This window comes from Nilaparvata lugens, chromosome 3 (genome assembly GCF_014356525.2).
Source record: "Nilaparvata lugens isolate BPH chromosome 3, ASM1435652v1, whole genome shotgun sequence".
In the NCBI taxonomy this organism is placed as follows: Eukaryota; Metazoa; Arthropoda; class Insecta; order Hemiptera; family Delphacidae; genus Nilaparvata; species Nilaparvata lugens.
In genome coordinates, this window is record NC_052506.1 from 56034913 (window position 1) to 56057415 (window position 22503).

General features: G+C 34.4%; 1 protein-coding gene across 2 annotated transcripts in view; it reads right to left on the minus strand.

Moving 5' to 3' along the window:
- The window catches only part of LOC111062009 (exportin-5-like), a 47352-nt gene extending 25622 nt beyond the window's left edge, over nt 1–21730 (minus strand). Inside the window, exons 1-12 of one of the 2 annotated variants that reach the window (XM_039424094.1) lie at nt 21517–21730; nt 18105–18377; nt 15621–15770; nt 15040–15120; nt 14315–14485; nt 13507–13650; nt 11777–11929; nt 10554–10802; nt 9671–9811; nt 2196–2345; nt 1002–1187; nt 186–425 (exon numbers count right to left, since the gene is read on the minus strand). In XM_039424094.1, the coding sequence (XP_039280028.1) occupies nt 186–425; nt 1002–1187; nt 2196–2345; nt 9671–9811; nt 10554–10802; nt 11777–11929; nt 13507–13650; nt 14315–14485; nt 15040–15120; nt 15621–15770; nt 18105–18374 (1935 nt within the window). In that variant the 5' untranslated portion in view covers nt 18375–18377; nt 21517–21730. Of the gene's footprint in view, nt 1–185; nt 426–1001; nt 1188–2195; nt 2346–9670; nt 9812–10553; nt 10803–11776; nt 11930–13506; nt 13651–14314; nt 14486–15039; nt 15121–15620; nt 15771–18104; nt 18378–21073; nt 21187–21516 lie in introns of those variants that run through there. The other variant, XM_039424095.1, reaches the window with a different exon arrangement.
- Between the last annotated feature and the right edge of the window lie 773 nt (nt 21731–22503).

A 22503-nucleotide genomic window follows, 5' to 3' on the forward strand; every position in this document is an offset into this window, starting at 1 on the left:
ATGCGTTTTTACTAGTAAAACTCAACTTTTTATATTCTAATTTTGTTGGAATATAATTTTTAACCAATTAATTGTTCAGGCTTTGTACAGGATAGCGGCTTGTAAGTAATAATTATTTTTAGGTAATAATTGGGTAATCATAATTTTTAGGTGATAATTCATTAGTGATTGAATAAGATGGTAACCTGCAAGCAGATGTACTCCATTTTGGACAGCTTGGGCTCGAGCGAGGAAACAATGGTGCAGACCCGGTCGAAGATGGGGAGGAGAAGGAGGGGATACTTGTGGCCGATCTTGACCATGAGCGAGGCGGCGTGGCGACGCACATTCTTGACTGAGCGCGACTGCGTCCACTTGTCCTGGTCGCCGCCCTGTGTGAACACCAGCGACGCAAAGATCTTGTCTAGCACACGCAACAGGTAGCCCTACAACACAACCATTACGTGTATTCAAGCTTGCTTTTCTCAAGAAAAAATAAAAATTTACGGATTTTTGTTTCTAATATAAACTATTGGATAAAATGTCCAAATCTACAAGATTTGATTTTTATAATAAAACCTTCCAAGGGTGTATAGTTTCAAATTCTAAATATTTACAATCACAAGCAACAAGATAACAAAAACACACAGCTCAGCAAGATGAAAAAAAAATTATCGAGTAAAAATTATACAATAAACAATTATTATTGAATACCAGTATGTTTTATCAGGACACAGTTTCCTATTGTGTTAAGTTGAATAAATGTATGCCTTAGAATATTGGTAGGGAGTTCGGAAACACTCTGTATACTATCATGGTAGACATAATTATGACACTGCGAAATCCACGATATAAAATTTTATTCCATTTCAGTTATGCCTATTTACTTATTCATTTGTTACTTTTTAACGAATCAGCACAATAGTGAACGGTTAAATGTAAAAATATATTTAGAAACCGAAGATAACCGAATTGAATACTCGAACTGCAAAAAAACTTAGTAGGTTGGATGGAAAACTTACACTGGATGTTTCGGGCGGCGCCATGCTAAGGAAGACGAAGAGCGCCGATATGCAGGAGAGTAGCGAGGAGAGAATGAGGGGGTCGATCGGTTCGAAGGCCAGGCAGAGGTCGAGCAGTTGTAGGCCGTTGCCTACTGGCGGACGCTCCACGCACATCAGGATCTTGCTCAGCACACTGTCCAGAGCCTGTCACACATTTAATCATTTATTATTATTAGTACACGATTAGTCATATTTCAAACTATTTGGACAGAGAAAAAAAGATGAAAAATTAAAAAGTAATAAACAATTTACGGTTTTTACTTTCCGCTTAGGCTGGCCACTAACGGTAGGACATGTTTATCATGCACACACACACATGTTCATCATGCATTTTGTCATTAGCGAGAGGCTTCTAACATGAAATGAACAAACAATAACAATAAATAAATCCTGGAAAATTACAAATAATTATAATGATAGAAAAATAATTTAAGGCCAAATTGAGCAGCGAAGAAAAAATAAACAACAGAAAATCGGAGATTCAAAAAACTCAACCTCAAAAAATTTTGCTAGAAGACTTTCGCTGTGATGTCACAACAATGTGTGACGGAATGTGTATCATGCGTGTTTATAATGCACGTTCTACCGTTAGTGGCCAGCCTTAGACGATTAGTCTAAGCTTATATAATGATTACAAGGTGTTTATTATACAAGTAGTGAAGTTCCCATTTAACGTACATTATTCGACCAAATAAATGTTCGGTCAAAGATCTTTGATAAAGTTTACAACACGGATGTTACAGCCAGTCAACTGTTTGTCATTTGAATGTAACAACAAAAAATAGTTTTTTCAATGTCTTTGCATAACTAAGAAGTTTTGATTTTACATTCTAATAATATGCAGTACTGTCTTACAAGCAGTAATCAGTAGTAAACCATTTTTTTAAAGCCTTGTTGGGGTTAAAGAACGCAGACAATCAATAGAGCTTAAATCCTTATATTGTGAACTGTGAATAGTATTTTTATATGAGTCATATAATTATAGCATTGTAAAACGTTTGTTTTAATAAATGAAACTTGATTTGATTTCGAATCAGTCATGCCCCAATACAAACATACCTCAATATAAAACATAATAGCCATTAATATTGAATGGATTGTTTAGTGTGGTCGACTGGATTTATCAAGTGATTTGAATAGATAGATAATTACCAGCGTCAATGCATCCCACTCCATGAACGAAGGCGACTGAACAGTGACAAATTGACTGGCATCTGTCGGTGTGCTCATTGTTTTCTGCAGCATCATCACCAACCAATCTTGCACGTATCTGTATGTTACCAGCGGTGCAACTAACGTCGCCTACAAACATTTACAAATACTAGATAATTATTTTGAGGCAAACAATATTATGGAAAAACTGAAATGGCCATATTAATTTTATTTTATTCATAAGTAACATGAACACATCTGTGGTAGATGACACAAGTTGATAAGTCACATTTTTGACCATATTGAGTTATGCATATGGTTGTGTTCAGAAAAATTAGATCTATAAGATGGTACAACTAAATATGTTGTACCTTTTTAAATAGCTGAGATATAGACCTTGCTTAAGCCTGATACTGCATTTTCTTCCAAACCCCAAGTTGACAAATATTGATAAGTACATATATCTCAACACTCTTCTACCGGTTTGTATTATAATCCAATTATCAAAAGATGACAAAATTTGATAAGTGTATGTACTGGTAGGCTATTATAAAATCTGAAAATCAATAACCCATATTGAGAACTACATAACCCATACAACTTTGCAAACAGTTCAAGTTTGGTTAACTTGATCAATACTTGTAAATAATATCAATTAATTTTTAAAAAATATATTCAAATTTCTATAAAATCGATTTTTAAGATATTCCCTATACTGTTACATTGTGATTTGAAACATTTGGCAGATGGCAAAACATGATATCTCTGACATCACTTGCAAAAATTCTCAATAGTTAATTTAAATAAATTGTTTTATCCCTTGATATTTTCTATTTAAATAGTCGAGGATCAGCTGATTATATTAGTGTAAAATGGGTAAGACTATTTAAATAGTCGAGGATCAGCTGATTATATTAGTGTAAAATGGGTAAGAAAAAATATTATAGATAATGTTTGCAGCTATGCCAAACTTTCAAATTGCTCTCCTGAAAAGTTTACAAATCATGACTTATCAGCTTGTGTCATCTACCCACAGACATAATCATAGAATGATTGAGAAAGAAAAATGTAGATAATATCTACAGTATTATCAGATCTAATTGGCAATCGACGAGGTCACAAACTATATTCTAGTAGCATTTATATTCTATAACATTTAACCATGATCAAGTGACGTCACGAGAACCAATGAACGAAACGGATGAAAGTTGGATGGCATTATTAATACGTGACTTGATCAGTAGCGGCTCGTGATCTTCTAGCTTGGGGGTTCAACCTCATGATCTATTAGGGAGAAAGGTCAAGAGGATATAGAGTATTGAGCATAATCAAGTGTAAAGGTGAATAATAATTTCAAGGAATTGCACCCCAAAGATTGAGCATATTTTCTACAAATATAAATTTTTTGTCCTGTTCATATTTTTCTTGTTTGATTTTTACTTCGGGAGTTGGTCTACCATTATGATTTATTTTACACCTATCCTCAATATTAATAATGTTTGTATTTAACAAATACTGAACCTTATTCATATTTCTTCATCAAAATGCTGTTACGGTAACACAATAAATTATATTCACACTATCACTAAAAGAAAATGGACACACTAGAAATAATCACGAATACACAAAACACACTAAAAAATACTATATTATTCTACACGCAAAACAAATTTATATAACGAAAAATGCAGTGAAATCTATCATAACTGTATACAGTGTATACCCGAAACCATACCGTATAACCTCAAAACTGTCACGCTTGGGCTAATTCTTGTTTACCGCTTTTTTACTGTTTACTGCCAACAAATTTAAATTTATTGGTTATAAGCAAGTTCAAGATGGCACTGTATCCGAGGTTTACCGAATGCTTCACTTGCCTCGGCTAGGTTCGGCTACTCTCGGATGAACTCGTGCAAACTTGGTTCAGACAGGATTGTGAACCAAATCCTGCTAGCAAACCGATTCCTCTCCTTCGTTCCACTACCTCACCCAGCCCTGTTTTTGGGTTCACATCGGGGAATGAACACTGCTTTCCACCACCACCCGTCTCGTCCTGCCTTTCGGTGCTGTTTCAAGCAAGACACTCCGGGCTCTCAGGCTCAGGCACCGGCCGCAAAACATCGACGTTAAGTTAACGTAGATGAAAAATGTTGTGATGTAATTTCATGAATATGAAATAAAAAATAATTATTTGAGTTGCAAATTCATCATTGTATAGGAAGTTGATTCAATTCTGGGGGTTCAATGAACCATTGAACACATAGGACGAGCCGCCACTGGACTTGATCACAATCAATTTAATATAATATGTACATGCAACCGTGCATGTAATAGTAAATGGAGAAAAGATAAAACAAGAAGAAAATGATCAACTAACAGAAAAACTTTAACAGCAGAATAAAAAAAAATCTTCCTGTGCAAAGTGAATGTGGCATTGAGCTACAAATAGTTATTCAATACAGGGTTATCATAAAAGAATGGTGCGGTTTCAAACATTGTTTAAAGAAAAACAGAATTACTTACAATTAATGTTTTTTTTTAATCTTATTTGTCATCTCAAACAGTTTTTCTACATAATCAATAAATTTCAATGTGGGCGCCCTTAGTTGCTCGACAAATGTCCAAACGATATTCAACTTCTCTCCAAACATTCGCTAACATTTCTTCGGTTATGATTGTCATTGCTCCATTAATCCTGTTTTTTAAGTGGTTCAAGTCACGATTTTTTTGTGAATAAACAATGTTTTTGATGTAACCCCACAAGAAAAAATCACAGGGTGTCAGGTCTGGACTCCTTGGAGGCCACAGCATAGGTCCTTGTCGGCCTATCCATCGATCTCCAAATTTTCCGTTCAAAGCGTCTGTGACCAATGCACTAAAGTGTGGGGGAGCACCATCTTGTTGGAAATGAAGTTGATAAATGTTTTCGAGTTCATCTAGCTGAGGAAAGCAATAATTGATTAACATGTCGAGATACGCAACTCCATTAATTGTTTTTTCAGCAAAGAAGAAAAGACATGTTTTTACGCGATTTTTCATCACACCACACCAAACATTAACTTCAGGCGAATCACGTTGTTTCTCAACAATTGCGTGTGGCTTTTCAGAGCCCCATATTCGTGAATTGTGTCGGTTAACACATCCACTCACATGGAAAGTAGCTTCGTCTGTAAAAATTATATCATCTAAAAATGATTCGTTTTCACTTATTCTGTCCAACATTTCAACAGCGAAATTGTAACGGTTTACACAATCATTGGGTTTCAATTCCTGCAGTACCTGGATTTTATAAGCGTGTAATTTGCGTTTTTTTATGTAAAACTTTGTGAACCGTTGTTTTCGGAATACCTAATTCAACGCTTCGACGAGGGATGGACTTCCCAGGACTTCTAATTGCCGATTGTCTAATTTGTTCAACCGTTTCGTCCGGTACACTTGGTCTGCCGGTTGATTTCTGTTTCTGAACTGATCCGGTTTCTTTAAATTGATTAAACCAGCGTGTTATGTTATTTTTGTGCGGTGGATCTCTTTCAAATTCACGTCGGAACGTATGTTGAACTAAAATAACGGATTTTAATTCAGCCATCAATAAAACACACTTTGCTTTATCTTTAACCGAGAACATAGTAACTCACTAAACTCACCGCAACAACATAGCCCAGTCAATAAAGGTTTTTTCGATCCGAAAATTGAATAAAAGCTGAATCTTCTACAATCGATAGAACCCTCCCAGAGGGTCATTCTCCCAAAAGTCCCAAGAAATCCCCTTGGAGCTTTCCCCCCTAGCCCCCCTCAAAGTTGGAAAATGCAGGTAATCACGGAAAATCAATTATCTCTGTACCCATTGATCGGTAACAGTTCTATTATATGTCATTCGATTCGTTACATTATGGACTACAATATTAGTTCTATTCATTTTTTCAATAAAATTGACAGTTTTCTTGATAAAATAATATATATGTAAAAATTTAGGGGTTTTTCGATTTGATTTTTTTGTTTTCTCCGATTAACTTCGAAGCAAGTAATTTTAAATAACAATGTGACGAATAATTATTGTAGCCACATTCATTGCAAATTCATTGATGTATATTGTTATGTATTTGCGATTTGAGTTGACGCTGTGGAAGGGGAAACAGTCGACGCGGCTGACTCCCTTCACCATAGTAAACAGAATAATACTGCTGTCTACATTGCATCTCATTTACACTATGGCGCTCGAAACAATTTATTTTGTCTATTGTTTTGTTACAATTTTCTTGATTTAACCATGCTCATGATAAAAATCAAGATTTCGTTGTTTGCTCACATAATTTATTATATTAATTTGAAGTGTGCCTTCTCCATACGAGTCAGAGGTAACACAATTTGATAACTCTAGTTTCAGATATTGATGTTTTTCAATGCATATTTCTGATCAACTCAAATTACAAATGATAGTATCAAGCCGAAATGAATTGAGCAACTGAATTTCAAAGTTACTATCCACTGTTCAAATCGCACTGTGATTTCCTTTTACTTCCAAATAGATTGAATCGCTTCACTCTTCAACGTAACAATATTATTGTAAAAAAATCAGTTGAATGTGAACGTCATCCAAATAGCATTTGGATTTCAATTCTCAGATCATGAAATTCATAAAAAACTAATTCTTGAGAGAATAGTGATGAATAGTAAACAGTGCAAGTAACATTGATACAAAGCGATACAATGAAAATCAACATCGATTAATTTAATACCGGACTTATCAAATTTATATTACCGTTAATTTATATTATTTATTAAGCTTATAAAATGTAAAACCAACATTTTAAATTTTCTCTACTGGAGCAAAACATCGATAGAAAATAAAGAAGGGCCCATTATAAGCACAATATACTTGTGTACTAGAATTCACTTGAACTAACTCATCACTTCAACCCTTCAATGATCACAATGAACTAGAATGGTATAAAAACCATGAAATTGATAATCAGGTTCATTTTTCAAATAGCTTCACCCAACTAAATATGTGAATGCTAAGTCATAAGAAATCATGTTCAATAGATTTAATTTGAATGCTTCAAATAGAAAATGATCTATTCTTTTGGTGCCCTAATCAAAATCAATTTCAATCAACATTAATCGACATAAAGAAAAGATTCTGCCAACCTTGTGTAATGAATGACAAGATGCGAGTGGAGGTGAAAAATCGATATGTTAACAAAAATAATAGAAGATGATGAATCATCTTTCAATTAATCTTATACGGTAGGGTACTTTGTGGTTAAATGTGGAAAACTTTCATGATTTTCCTACCTTTTATGCATGCTTACTCTTCCTTAATTTGTATGTTTGCATGGCTTTCATCTTTAGAATCTACTGAATTTTCATATTGGACTGTCTAGATAATGTAGATTCAACTAGTAAGAACGGAAGATAAGCTACTTTACAGAGAGAATAATAGAAAGTTTCAACTCAACAAACCCAATGTATAAATTTTTTTATGCCTCAGCCGTCATATATATATTTGGCTCAACTGAAGGTATATTATCAACCTGGCTTGGAGAATATTAACTGAAAACAGCAAAGACTGCACGCTATGATTTTTCAGGAAATTGCCACTGTTAACACTAATGTAATCTATGATTTATCTCAGTTTTTGACATTCATAACTTATGATAAATTTTAGCATAGAAATAATACACACATATTTTAAATATGTATTATATTATGTAATAGTATGAATATTTTATCGGTTGCAAACAATATCTTTGTCTGTCATAGAATGCATGATTTAGCACATATATAACAACAAAAAGATTTTAGATAGTTTAGAGAATTAAAATGTGAAAAATTAGTTTCATCGCATGTCAAATCAATAGACAAAATTGATTGTTTCGACCGCCATAGTGTGAATAAGATGCAATGTAGACAGCAGTATTATTCTGTTTACTATGGTGAAGGGAGTCAGCCGCGTCGACTGTATTTTACTGTTTACTATGGTGAAGAGAGTCCATAATGTAATGGATCAAATGACACATGATAGATTTTTTTCCGATTAATGGTTACAGAGATAATTGATTCCCCTTCCAAAGCGCCAAATCGAATCGCAAATACATAACAATATACATCACTGGATTTGCAATGAATGTGGCTACATAAATTATTTGTCTAATTTTCTTTAGATTATTTGCTTCGAAGTTAATCGGAGAAAACAAAAATCAAATCGAAAAACCCCTAAATTTTTACATATATATTATCAAGGAAACTGTTGGATTTATTGTGGAAATGAATACAACTAATATTTTAGTCCATAATGTAATGAATCGAATGACATATGATAGATTTTTTTCCGATTAATGGTTACAGAGATAATTGATTTCCAGTTTGCTGTTTACTATGGCTAAGAGAGTCAGCCGCGCCGTTTCGCGTCGACTGTTTCCCCTTCCAAAGCGTCAAATCGAATCACAAATACATAACAATATACATCACTGGATTTGCAATGAGAGTGGCTACATTAATCATTTGACTCATTCTCCTTTAAAACCACTTGTTTCGAAGTTAATCGAAGAAAACAAAAAAATCAAATCACAAACCCCCTAAATTTTTACATATATATTATTTTATCAAGAAAACTGAATTAAAATTTTCAATTTTATTGGAAAAATGAATATAACTAATATTGTAGTTCATAATGTAACGAATCGAATGGCATATAATATTACTGTTTCCGATCAATGGTTACAGAGTTAATTGATTTCCCGTGTTTACCTGCATTTTTCATGTTTTAGGGGGCTGGGGCGGAAAGATCCAAGGAGATTTCTTGGGACTTTTGGGAGAATGACCCTCTGGGAGGGTTCCATCGATGGTGGGAAATTCAGCTTTTATTTAATTTTCGGATCGAAACTGCTTTTTTGGACCTTCATTGACTGGGCTAACAGTACAAGAACTGATGTTTATGTTAGAACAGCTTATAAACAAACTTTTGGGTTAGAGGCTTTCAGAGATACCAATATAACATTTTAAAATTTCCCTACAATCTTCCTACGAATTACTGAAACCGCACCATTCTTTTATGATAACCCGGTAGTTTATTATTGACCGAGCGAAGTGAGGTCTAAGATTCAAGTCGACGGTTTGGCATTTCTCTTAATGTTTAAATGCTCCAAATTTCAAGTCATTCCGTTAATTGGGAGATGAGATATTGTGTACACAGACGCACATACACTCATACACACACACACATACAGACCAATACCTTATCATCGAATAGTTCATCAATTAGGACAATCATTGATTTATTAATATAACGAGTATTTCAATAAATAAGAGGTTAAGTCTATTCCACATAAAAATCACTATGAGTTAATGCTAGCATAGAAACCAACAACTATCTAATAGCTAATAGCAACCTCTATGTTTAACATACACGTTCCTCAGATTAGTTCAGTAATTGTTCAATTATTGTTAATTTGGAGAGAAATTTTGGAACGTACCTGTTTGAAGGTATCCAACAGATCGACCCTGACCCGATGAAAGAACACATTGAATTCTTCTTCGGAATCACAATCCAGCGCCACATAAGCAGCCACATCATCACTTCTACCTGAGGCACGAGCTGCTTTATTATACACAACCTGCACACCAAGACAACAAAATCATATTTAAAAATTAACATTCAAGCTTACTATTTTTATTGCTAAATTGATTTTGAATGATTTGACACATCACATACAATACAAAATCATTTTATCATAATGATTTATTGAAACATATGTATCACACTTTTCAATATCTATCGCACAGCGCATAAGATTTATGAATGTGATTGAATAACAGTTTTTGAGAGCATAAATGTGTAGTAAATGAGAGTATGAATGAAAGTATTCATCCATAAATAATGAAGGGAGCAACGATATTAATAAAGTATCAGTTTAGTAATATGTCTAGAAAGGGCATTTTAGGAACATTTTATTAATAAAAATAATAATATCGAGTGATCTGGCTGGCTCAGGTCTGATGTCAGAGTACCTAAAAACAGATCGCAGGTCGCAGCTAATAATAGATTGTTTTCAAGTAGCAAACATAGCACGTACTGAGAGCATTTCCTGTATTTTTAGATGTCTTGTCTCATTTTTATTGAAATTGTGATCTCCAAATTTTTTATATTGAATTATGCATAGATCAAAACACCAAATTGGATGCTAGCTGTTATAGGTCTTGTTTAATTATTAATATGTAGGCGGACTGTATATGTGTTAAAAAACAGCTATCATGTTCGTATTGTTATATTGAATAATCCACCACAGGCCCGCACCTGACAGAGCAATACATGTAGACATTCGTTCAAAATGGATTGAACTAGGAATGAGATGCTACCTTCATGAGTTTAGGGCCACTGGCTTGCACCCACTTTGGAATGAAGCTGACAAGAATGGGGTCCTTGGAGATGTGGTCGTGCTTGAAGAAGGCCAGCCACAGCGTGTTGGCAAAGTGCGCCACGGACAATGAGGGATGTCGCGAAAATGTCAGAATCGCCTCCAGGTAGATCGAGAAATTCGGCGGACACCCCGGAGTGCCTTCCTTGCCCCACAGCGTGCACAGCTGCATTCCTAGACCGGTCAGGACCTGCCAAACAGAAAAAAAACTAATGGAGACAAAATTGAATCAGAATTGAACTTTAAAATATTCAAACATGGAAAGAATAGAATCAAATAGAATAAAAAAGTTTACATAAAGAAAAAAAGATGTTGTGGAATTTCTCCGTATTAAGGATAGAAAAGGTTACATTGAGGTTATGGAGCACCGAAGACCACGTCACTGTTTCAATCAACTGTTGTAAATCTCCTCAATTCAACCATGACCTAAGTTAGTTACTGTAATACGGTGTTACTTCAATTCGCAACGTGATTCAAGTAACTTTTAAAAATAAACCTAATTCAATTTTCAAGTGATTTTTATAATCTGGGAAATGCCTTTGAATTTGTCATGTGGTAATATAGATAGATGTAGCTCATAATACTACATTGGTAATATGGTTAAATTGTAAATTCGTTACGTTACTTCTCTTGCACAATAAATTTCAAAATGGATAATATAATAAATCCGTTTCATCTACTTTGTCACTGGATGAAGCCTTGTGGAATTGTCACAGAAGAATGGGTAATAGTGGAAAAATACAGCAAAAATTCTCAAGAGCTGAGTAAAAATCTCAATCATTTGATAATATTATTTTTACACTTTTTTGTGTGCCTTTGATGGTAACCAATCATTGATCATTGCTGTCCCCAGCAATGAAGTCAAAATATTTTATTCCTTCCTCTTGTTCCATAAACTTATCCTTGAATTTTGTATAAATCTCAAATAAACATGGACGCATTCAGGTTAGCACCCATCATTTGCTTCAACACTATTACACGAGCATATGTTAATGCACTGAAAGAAAACACATATTTTAATTGAGATTTTCCAAGATTATAATAATCTAACTTGTCCTGAATAATTAGATTTTCCTTATATTAGAGGGAAGACAAATTTATACAATATTTGTGAAATAAGACAGATCTGATTGACTATAAATGAACTAATAAACGAAAACTAACCTGTGTGAGCTTTTTTAGGAAATGGTAGTGAGCTTCTTCGAGCGGCTTGGCTGACGCGCCATCTGCACTCTGAAACATGCACTGCATCGCATCTGCGCTGAACAGAACCAGCAACGGCTTTCGCTCGTCAACCTTTCCTTTTCTAGAAACTATCTGAAAAAACCGATAAAGCAATTTTTTATTGATATATTTCTATATATTCTATAGTCTATTTCCAAGCCCTAGGCTTGGTTTCACAGAAGCCGGTTAAATTTTAACCGTGATTAATTTCACGAGAACCAATCAGAGAAGGCCTTTTTGATAAGACAGCTTCTCTGATTGGTTCCCTTGGAATTGATCACGATTAAAATTTAACCGGTTTTTGTGCAACCGGTCATTGAAAAGGCCATTGAATGGCAATCAACTAGGCCATTGAAAAGCCTTTAGAAAATTGAACACTTTGAATTCAATGAAATAGAACGAGAATTCGAATTGAGAAATATTGCTAATCTAAGAATGAGACAGACAATCAACATAAATTTATATGACAAGATTCAATTTTATTAGATTCGTAAGACTATTTTTTATGTATTTGAAAACAAATTCGAACACCTGTGCTTTCCTGAAAGTCTTCCTAGTGAATAGTAGGAAGAGCCTTCAATTCATTATTTTCTTCTACACTCACAATAGTTGAACATAAAATTTATTTTTGTTAGTTGTATTTATTAATTTTGCATTAATATATTTGTGTAAGTATGTTATTGGAAATTTAAATATAGAGGAGACAAAGTAATTCACATGTAGCTTATTACATACACCAATTCCTAAACCTTTACACAAAATATCTAAAAATTTACGAAACAGTTTTAAGACCAATAGTGGCATATGGGGCCGAAGCTTGGACATTGACTAGAAGAGAAGGTCTGCTACAGAGATGGGAAAAAAAGGTTTCAAAAGAAAATCAAGGAAAATGAAATATGGAGGATAAGAACAAAAGAGGAACTAGGAAGATTGTTCGAGGAAACCAGTATTGTATCTGTTGTGAAAAGTATGAGGCTGAGATGGGCTGGTCATGTGTGCAGAATGCCGGAAGGGAGGGTGCCAAAAATGGTGCTGGAAGTCAAACCCGGAGGAAGAAGACTACAAGGAAGACCAAGAAAGCGGTGGGTTGACGATGTGGAGGAGTATTTGCGAAGTAAGAAGATGGAGAAGAACAGCAGAATGTCGAGAGGGGTGGAAGGATGTAGTTGTGAAGGCTAAGGCTCTACATGGGCTGTAGTGCAAATAATGATGATGATGATGATGATGATGATGAATTTCTAAACCTTGTGGAGCTCAATCTGAAATATTTTTGCTACCTTCTGTAAACTCTAGTACTTGTAATCATAAGCTATTATAAGTAATATGTAAAATTTTTCAGATATATCGGAACTCTACTTGACAAAATCAATCAGTGCATTACATTTTCCAAGTATCAAACAAATATTTTTATGGTTTTGTGATTTCAATCATAATGTTGGAAGGCTAAGTAGTAAAGCCAAACAACCGGATCTTTAAAACAATGAAGACTTCATGGACATTAAAAAAAGAAATATGTTTGATGTAAAGATTCACTACAACACAACTCCACATGATACCTCTACGAATCATTGCGGCTTATATTATGAAGTTTTCTAGTCAAAGGTGAACCCAGGCAGGCTTTCCTTCCAATCACATTAATGAACGAATGATTCTAGTACAATAAAGCATACCTGTAACAAACACTCTGCTGCTAAGGATTGAAATAGTTCGTTGTTGAGCAATAAACAGAGCACCTGCAGTAATCGACCATCGTTGGCCATTATATGCGTCATCGAAACCCATTCAACGAATCCACTCAACGTTAGAAGCACAACCTACAACAACAAATTCATTCAATTAAAATATGCAACAGGGCTGGATTTTACACATTCACTAGCATAAAGTACATTCGGCATACTACACAAGTAACTGCAAAATGATAACCAGTAATTTATTCAATTCGATAAACAAAAGTGATTAGAGCATCGAAGTATAAATAGAACCATTTTAGCAGAATCGATTTTCAATAGTCTTCATTGTATATTCTTTAAGAACAGTAATGTTACAGAAAATTAATGTGTCAATATTACAAAAATTAGAGTGATAACTATAAGTTTAGAGTAGAGAATCTATAACTCGTGAATTAGACATTTATTGTATATTAAGCTAAATTTTATCCTTTTAAAGGTAGAGGGATATGAAATAGATTTGTATTAATTTTTATTTTTCATGAATGGATTAAGATTGGTTTTAGAAACATGAATGTAACAGAAGAAAATATATATCGTAGAAAGAATATTATTGCACAACACCTTCAAACTTATAGAAATCTGAGTCGCTTGATTTTTACTTACAGAGTGATCTTTTCTTACCTATGTTAGTAAGATAGAGAAAGCATAAATGAAACCGAAGAATACAACGGAGAGAAGACACCAATGCAGACTTTCGGAAAGAATTTTAATATTTTGTTACAAGTGATCAAGATTTTTTTCTATTTACCTGCACAACTCTAGCATGTGATGAAGCATCAACAGTGGAACCACTTTCATTAGCTTTACGATATTGTTCACAGTGCTTCTCGATCAAATCCAGGAAAAATCCAAAGATTTCGCCCATCTTTGTAGTTAAAGCTTGATATAAATCCTTCCTACGAGTGTTCGACTCCAGAGTCTACAAAACAAGAAAAGAAAAACAGAATACAATATAAGTCTTATTTACTATTAATGTTGAAAAGCTCAACTATACAAATGATTAAACATTATTGTTGAATATTGTCAAAATAAAAACTTATAACTTACTCTACATTGAAACTATAAATTATATTAGTATCTGAAGCTACTAATGGTTTGCAAGTTACATAAAATCTGAAACATATGAAAGGTTGCGAATATCAACTAAAGAAAATTAGTAGATTCAAAGTTTCTAACGAAAAAAATACAAATTAATTTCCATAATAAGCATTATCAACGTTAGATAAACTCTACAACTATTCAATTCTTCCAATTTATGTGACAATATTTCAAAATCAGTTTTTAATTCAGCTAATGATGAGGTAAGTTATGTTATTATTAAATTATAAATCCCGAACATAATTATTATAAGTGATCAATGGAAAAAATTGCCTCCGAGCATTATTTTTTTACTCTCACTTTGACCTAACAGCTGCATTTGTCTAAAATTAAAACTGATTTTAAATTAATTATTTAGTATGATTGCTTACTAACCTGAAACACAGCGACATCCTCGACCAGCCTTAAAAATACTAGAAGAACTAATTCTGTTTGTACACAGCCTTTTTTAGCAGCCTGCAATTGAAATTAATTCTGAATCAACATTTTTCACAAAAAAATAGAATATTCAAAACATTACTTGAAATCCAACAAGAGATTTTTTTAAAATATCTCATTAAAACTTCAGTTTTCAATTTTCTAGTGATAAAGTAAATCATGAGTATTATAAATACATAATTATTTTAAATTTTACTGTAGTAGTGTGAATTGAAAAACGTAAATAAATTTTTGGAAAATAATATTATTAATTGTTCAACAAATAATATACTAACGTAGTCTACTCAGAAATAACGATAGTCATTTTTAATTTAGATTAATGATCAGTGGTGAAAGATTAATAATAATAGTTCATGATGGGAGTCAAAATTGATAAATTGTTCCAACTTGTTGAACAAGCAAAAACACTTTTTTAAATATACATCTCAAAATAATTTATAAGGGTGCTCAGATTGATATTTTTATTTACATCTCAATCATTATATATTTGACGTTAATCTTGTGATTGCATAGAATACCTCGTTCAACTCGGCAAGCAGAGTGGGCCACTGCTGCGGCCATTCTCGTTTGATCATTTCAACTATGACTCTGGACAGGGCATCCTTCAGGTGAGTATCGTTGACATGCGATCCCACGGTTCCCGCTTCCACCAGTTTCATCGCATTCTCCTGTCAAAACGTTAACCAAAACTTGAATAAATATAGTAGTTCCGGGGATTTTCGTTCATTATACATTTTAAAAGATTAATTGATCTCAAGAACAAAATACAAGAACTGAAATCGACTATGTTCTAACAACATGCAGAGGCCTCATTAGCCAGTTCGAGGTAACTGGAAAAATTAAATTCTTCACAGACCATAGACTGATAACTATCACATTGTCTAAAGAATGGGCTTCAATGAGGCGTGTTTGGGATGGAAATGTTATTAGAACGCTGGAATTGGATGAAAAAGAGAAACAGAAGTTAGCGACCATTGTACAACACATCATTGAAAATGAATCGCACCTGACATTGCAGGAGACCTACGATCTGATGGAATTTTTCGTTGTAAGATCATTCAACAATCAGCTTCAAGCAAACCAACAAAAATCTCACAGAACACGAAAGATGTAATATGTATGAGAGAGAGAGGCTTTGAAGAGGAAGAATCCAAAAACTTCAGAAGAAAAAATTGAATACAACCTTCTATGTAGAATAACGAGAATTCATATTAGAAAAGACCTGAAAATTCAAGAGGACCGAATCATTTCAGAAGCCTTGGAATCAACTGGTTCAATAAAGCAAATGAAGAATGATTTATCACATGGTCTTCAATGGAACACAGGACTGAAAGATAAACGTGGAAGAATAGATAGGAATAGACACGGAATAATTGAGAAAGCTACACTATTCTACAAAAAATTATTCAAATTCTCTGAGAATACAACATACAGCAAGCCGGATTCCGGAAAGGCTTTTTAACTCTCGATAATATCCAAGTCGTCAATCAACTAATTGAAAAATGTTCAGAATAACAAATTGGTCTTCATATGGAATTTGTCGACTACCGGAACGCGTTCAATAGTGTTGGTCATGCATTCTTGTTCACGGCTCTACGATATCAAGGTGTTCCAGAGTTCTTTATTAACATACTGGAACATTATTACGAAAACAGTACCGCAAGGGTAATTTTTGAAAAGCCAGGCTTCAGGCTAGAAAGAGGAGTAAAGCAGGGTGACCCGGCATCACCGACACTATTCAATGCAGCTCTCCAAGAGGTTTCCAAACTGTTAAGATGGAAAGATTAGGATTAAGATCAATGGAGAATATCTCAATCATCTTCGTTTTGCGGATGATATGTCATCATTGCGAAATCGAATCTAGAACTGCAAGCTATGTTGGAAGATCTCGCAAACGCCAGTGAACAAGCCGGACTCATCATTAATCCAGATAAGACCTTCATAATGTCCAACAGAGAAACTTGTGAAATAGAAATCAACGGTAAAAGGTTGAATCCGACAAATGTATTATTTATCTTGGTCAGAACTTTTCATTTGCAGCAAGAGAAGAAACAGAGGTGAAGAGAAGGTGCAACATAGCATGGAAGAAATACTGCGCTTTGAAAAGTATTATGAAGAGTGAAGATCTTAATGTCACAACGAAGGCAAAAAGTTTTAAGGCATGAATAATACCAGCACTTATATATGAAGTACAGACCTGGGCTTGTAAGAGATCGTTGTTGAAAAAGGTTCAAGTCACTCAAACAGCCATGGAGAGGAGTATATTGAACATTAGGATACAACAAAGAATCAGAAACTCTGTTATAAGAAGTGGGACAAACATTGAGGATGTGAGAAAAACAATGAAGTTGCTGAAATGGAAATGGGCTGGACATATAGCAAGACTAGAGGATGGCAGATGGACGAGAGAAGTTACCAGCTGGGAACCATCATGGAGAGTTGGACGACAGAAAGCCAGATAGAAGGATGACATCGTGAGGACAGCAGGAAGTAACTGGATGGAGATGGCGAGAAACAAACAGAGATGGAGAAACCTGGGGGAGGCCTATGCCCGCTAGTGGGCCTAGTTTCCAGTCAATAAAATTGAAGTGATCTAAATATGTAAATATAACAAGAAGATTAACTACAGTACTGTATCATATGAACTTTGATTTTATTTGAAGAAGTATTCTTTTAAAAATTGTACATTTCTTTTTATGTAAAGTGATTCTGGAGACTGAATAAAGGCTTTATTTATTTTGATTTAATTGATTCCAAATTGTTTAAATTGAACAATTCTACTATTATCTGATATTTATAAATGTTTCAACCAAATGTACATGGATACTGTTTTTATTGAAATTGTATTTGAAATAAATAAATTGAAATTGAAAAAACAAAAACAATAATAAATAGGGGTAGCTCCTATAGTTGCGGCAACTCGTTTACTTTATGCTTATAGGGGTTTCAATTCTCTAGGTAGTTTGTTATAGGTTTTTTATTTATTGTTTTTATAATGTTACCTTGATGAAGAGCTTCTCGGCCTGCACCAAGTTGTACCAGCGATACTTGATGCAGTGCTCCATGAGCTGCAGGCCAAAGTGGCGCACAAAGTGTGAGTAGTCCTGGCGCTGCACCAGGTAGAGGCCGCACTGCACACACAGCGGACTCTTCTCCTTGAACTGCTCGCACGCGCTGTAGGCCTCGTGGCGCTGGCTGTGCGGCGCTGCCGGGTCCATTGTTAGCTCCACGGCAGCCGCCAACTGTCCAGCCAGCACCCCCACCTCATCCATTATCTACAACAGACGGGTCCAAAATAGAAACAAAATACACACAAAACCATACTAAATAAAACAGAAATGGACAAAAGTTGCTACGATGAAGAGAAGATAGCAAAAGTTGCTAATGCTATGTACTTTCTCTATGGTTGAAGCAACTGGCACCAACGTTCAGGTTTCGTAGCTGTAGCTGTAATGGAAGCTACGACTATAGTATCTGTAAGACTACAGCTGTAGTACAGAACCGTACTACAGCTACAGCTACAGATACAGTCGTCGTATTAAAGCTATAGCTGTACGGTAAATCGTAACGCTATTAGTTGGACGAATAAAGTAAAAATATTCAATTCACCATTAAATATTGACCATTTAATGTCAATATTGATATTCATATTATGACATTCAATATTTATATTAAAAAGTCACCATTAAAAGCTGTAAACAATACTTAATCATACAAAGATAAATAATCAAATATTCATCACTTAAAATACTGTAATAAAGTTGAATTGATTAAACAATCACTGTTTCACCATCCAGTATTAATGAATTGAACACTATATTCAGAGATTCATTAGAATCTATCATGATGAAATTTGATGAATTTGTGTTTTCTTTACATCAAGAATCAACTTTTATGCTGAGGGTGATGCCCACATGAGCTCAAGGCTTGTGCGTGGATAATGAGACGGATGATGATAAAAAATGAGTGGACTTGCAACTTAAGGGCCAAGCCATACGAAGCATTTTTTCCAGGTCAATCGGAGAGCTTCCAGCGCTGGCAACTCTAAAAACGCCTAAAAGCCCTAAAACCCCTATGGCTTAGCCCTTGGGTGAGTTTCGAACCACCAGGAAATGATTTTAAACTCATAAATGATATCAAGAGGAGTACTTTCTTGAATTGGTCACGGGAGTAGCAGGTGCAACCTGGTACTTCCGAATTGCTGGCCAGATATGCTCACACTTACATCAAACTGACAATCTCTTGATAGCAACGTTCATTTTATTATGGGCTACAGCGGCCAGGAGGCAGTCTTCAAACCGACGACTATTCTATTCAATCCATATTAGCAATATACGTCCAGCTTGTTTTGAATCATATTGGGGTTTTCAAGTAATGTACTGTATAATGAAATGAGTATAGACTATAATAGTTTTATATATTATAGACATTTTCCAACCCAGCATATTTGGAAAATTCAGTTAACTCTGTTTTATTCGGCGTCATTATCACAATAAAAGTAAAAACAAAAAAAAAACACTAATTTATCTAGATAAAGCAAACTTAGTTAAAAACCAAGCCCTTGCTCTTTGACTTACTGGCAAGTTAGCGAGATAGTATTTGCGACAAGTAGGTAATCGTTAAAATTCCTGTTAATCATAATAAGCCCTGGCTCTCAAAAAAAAAAAAAAAAAAAAAAACGGTCACAATCCTCTCGAACTTGCTGGTATCCAACTGCTTCACTCCTGCAGGTAGCCTGTTGAAGTAGCGGAGAGCCGCACTCCTGTAGCAAACCCGCGATCTCTGGAGGCGCACCCTAAGTATGTCGTATGTCAAACAGCACTCGATGCCTGGTGTTATGATGATGTACATCAGTCCGAGTCAACAAATTTTGTTGATTCTTCTTGATATACATGAGCCAAAGAAGAAGGAAGTGGCTGACTAATGTAAAAGTCAGTAGCCTAACAAAAATAACCTTGCAATGTGCATGATGTTCGCTTGCAGTTATAATCCTAGCAGCCCGTTTTTGCAGCTTCAGTATGTCCACAATCTTGGTTGAATGACCCCATATGAGTAGAACATAGGAGATATGACAATGGAAAAGTGCATGATACACCATGACCAGATATGCCTCCGTCACCTGTCCCCTCAGCTTGAGCAACAGGAAACAGATTCGGGACAGTCTCCTTGTCACCTGTTGGATGTGCCAGCCCAGTTGAGTTTCGAATCCAATACAAAGCCCAACAGCTTCACCTCCGTGTTTTCTTATATACTTTTACAGAAACTTTTTGTACGTAAACGCATAATTCCAGGACATACTGAGTGGTATTGCTTCATCTATGATCGTTCTATCTTACCAAAGTATTTAATAAAGAAAGCTTTGAAATAGTTGTTTGCCGTTACATAAAATATGAACGATCAAAGTGATTAACTAAAAGTTTTGCATAATATTCCTTTTTTTCAATTTTCTGGAATGGTTATAGGCGTATTTTCATTTATTCATTAAAACCAACTAAGCTAACCTATTGGATTCAAGTCAAAAGAACAAAACATCATGTTTAAAAAAATTATACAGTAGCCTAATTAAATCTTAGCTAACTTAAAAAAAACAATTTTATTAGTTTTTATGTCAAAGAGCAGCTCCATAATATTGCATCACTTCACATTTACATTGCATCATTCTATTTTTTTACTAGCCAACACCAAATAATTTAAAGAAGAAGGATTTTGCTTTTAATCAGCAGCTATCTTTTATAGATTCAACATCAAAAACAGTACAATCTTTAAGCACATTTAGGCTAATGACAAAAAATGTGATGGGTAGCCTAATAGATCTTATGATAGAAAAAGGTTGAATTAAACTTCAAGAAAGACAGAAAGAATTAGAAGCATACAACTCTGCCAATTAATTAAAGATTATAATCATTTGTTATTTATTGAGATTGGTTTTATGAGATTAGAATTATGGAAAACAAACACCAAGTTAACTTACGGTAAGTTACTGTATTATGGCAAGGTATCACATTAAAAATTTGAACGCAAAGATTATAACAAAATTGACTCGAGATAAACTAATACAAAAAATATTATTAGTGTTCAAGTAATCTTTTAAAAACCCAGCTGAAAGTGAACAAACATCTTGCACCTCACTTTTGGGGTGGCATTACTATTTCATTAACCGAAGTTTAGATCGTGTTTACTAGAATAAAACTATGAAAACTGATTATTTAAAAATTATTGTTGCAATAAGAGAGTTAAGGAATTAAGTTAATCAATAGACTTGCCAACTATCATTGTGTGTTAAGTACATTGTCCTACGTAACATGACTATAACCCTACTTACCATGTGATGAGTACAACATAGCTACATGTATTATTTACTTATTATTTAGCAGTTGGAATTTATTAAAAAAATTAGTAAGAGCTAAGTTATACCTAAAATTGTTGCAAATGAGATGAAATCTCACTGATCAGTTCCAAAGGGATGTATAACAGGGTTTAATAGCCGGGTTCACACGAGATAACAACCAAAATCATTGGAACTACAACAAGGAATTCGTTTTCTTTTTCACTTCCACACGCACACTCACTCACAAACTCGCACAGCCTCTTTGGAGACTTTATTGCAATGGCTACTATATCACAGCTTGAAATATTTAAAATAATAGATCATAGAATCACATAGCATAGTCCAGGCAATGAATGCTCAAAAAAGGGTATAGAGGGAAAATTTTGGAAGACAATTTTTGACCCCGCAGTTCTGCTTAGGGTGGTGAGAAGGTAAACATATCAAAAGTCCCCACCACTACCTATTGTGCTAAGGGGGTGGGGGTGGTTCAAAGGCACCATTTTTTGGTTTCTCGCATAAAAATAAAAAATTATGCATTTTACAGACATGACTATTCTATAAGAAATTAAAGCTTACATAATTTTCTACAATATTGGTCAAACAACTTTCTCTATATCTCTTTCACTACGGTATTCGAGATATCCGCTCTAAAAGATGTGACATTTTTGAAAAAAAAAAACAAATTTTCCTTCAATTTTTTGCTATTTTCGCTCTTATAACTTTTCGAATATCGATGGGAAAAACCCATGCTAATCATGAGCTTATAGAGCATCAAATTCTCTCCAATTTGATGTATGATTTTACAAGTTTACGCACATCCCCACGACTGTTGCAGCAGCTTCAGTGTTGAGTGTGATATCTTCAGTTATGCAAAAATAGACCAATAATTGGTCAATTATTGACAAAGGAATTTAGAGAGAATGTTTTGACCACAATTTTTGACTTTGCAGCTTTGTTGGGACCAGTTAGGAGGTGAACATATCAAAAGTCCTCATCCCTACCCCATGTGAAGGACATCAAGTAGTGAAATAATACATCAAATTGAAGAGAAAACAAAGCTCTACAAATCTACG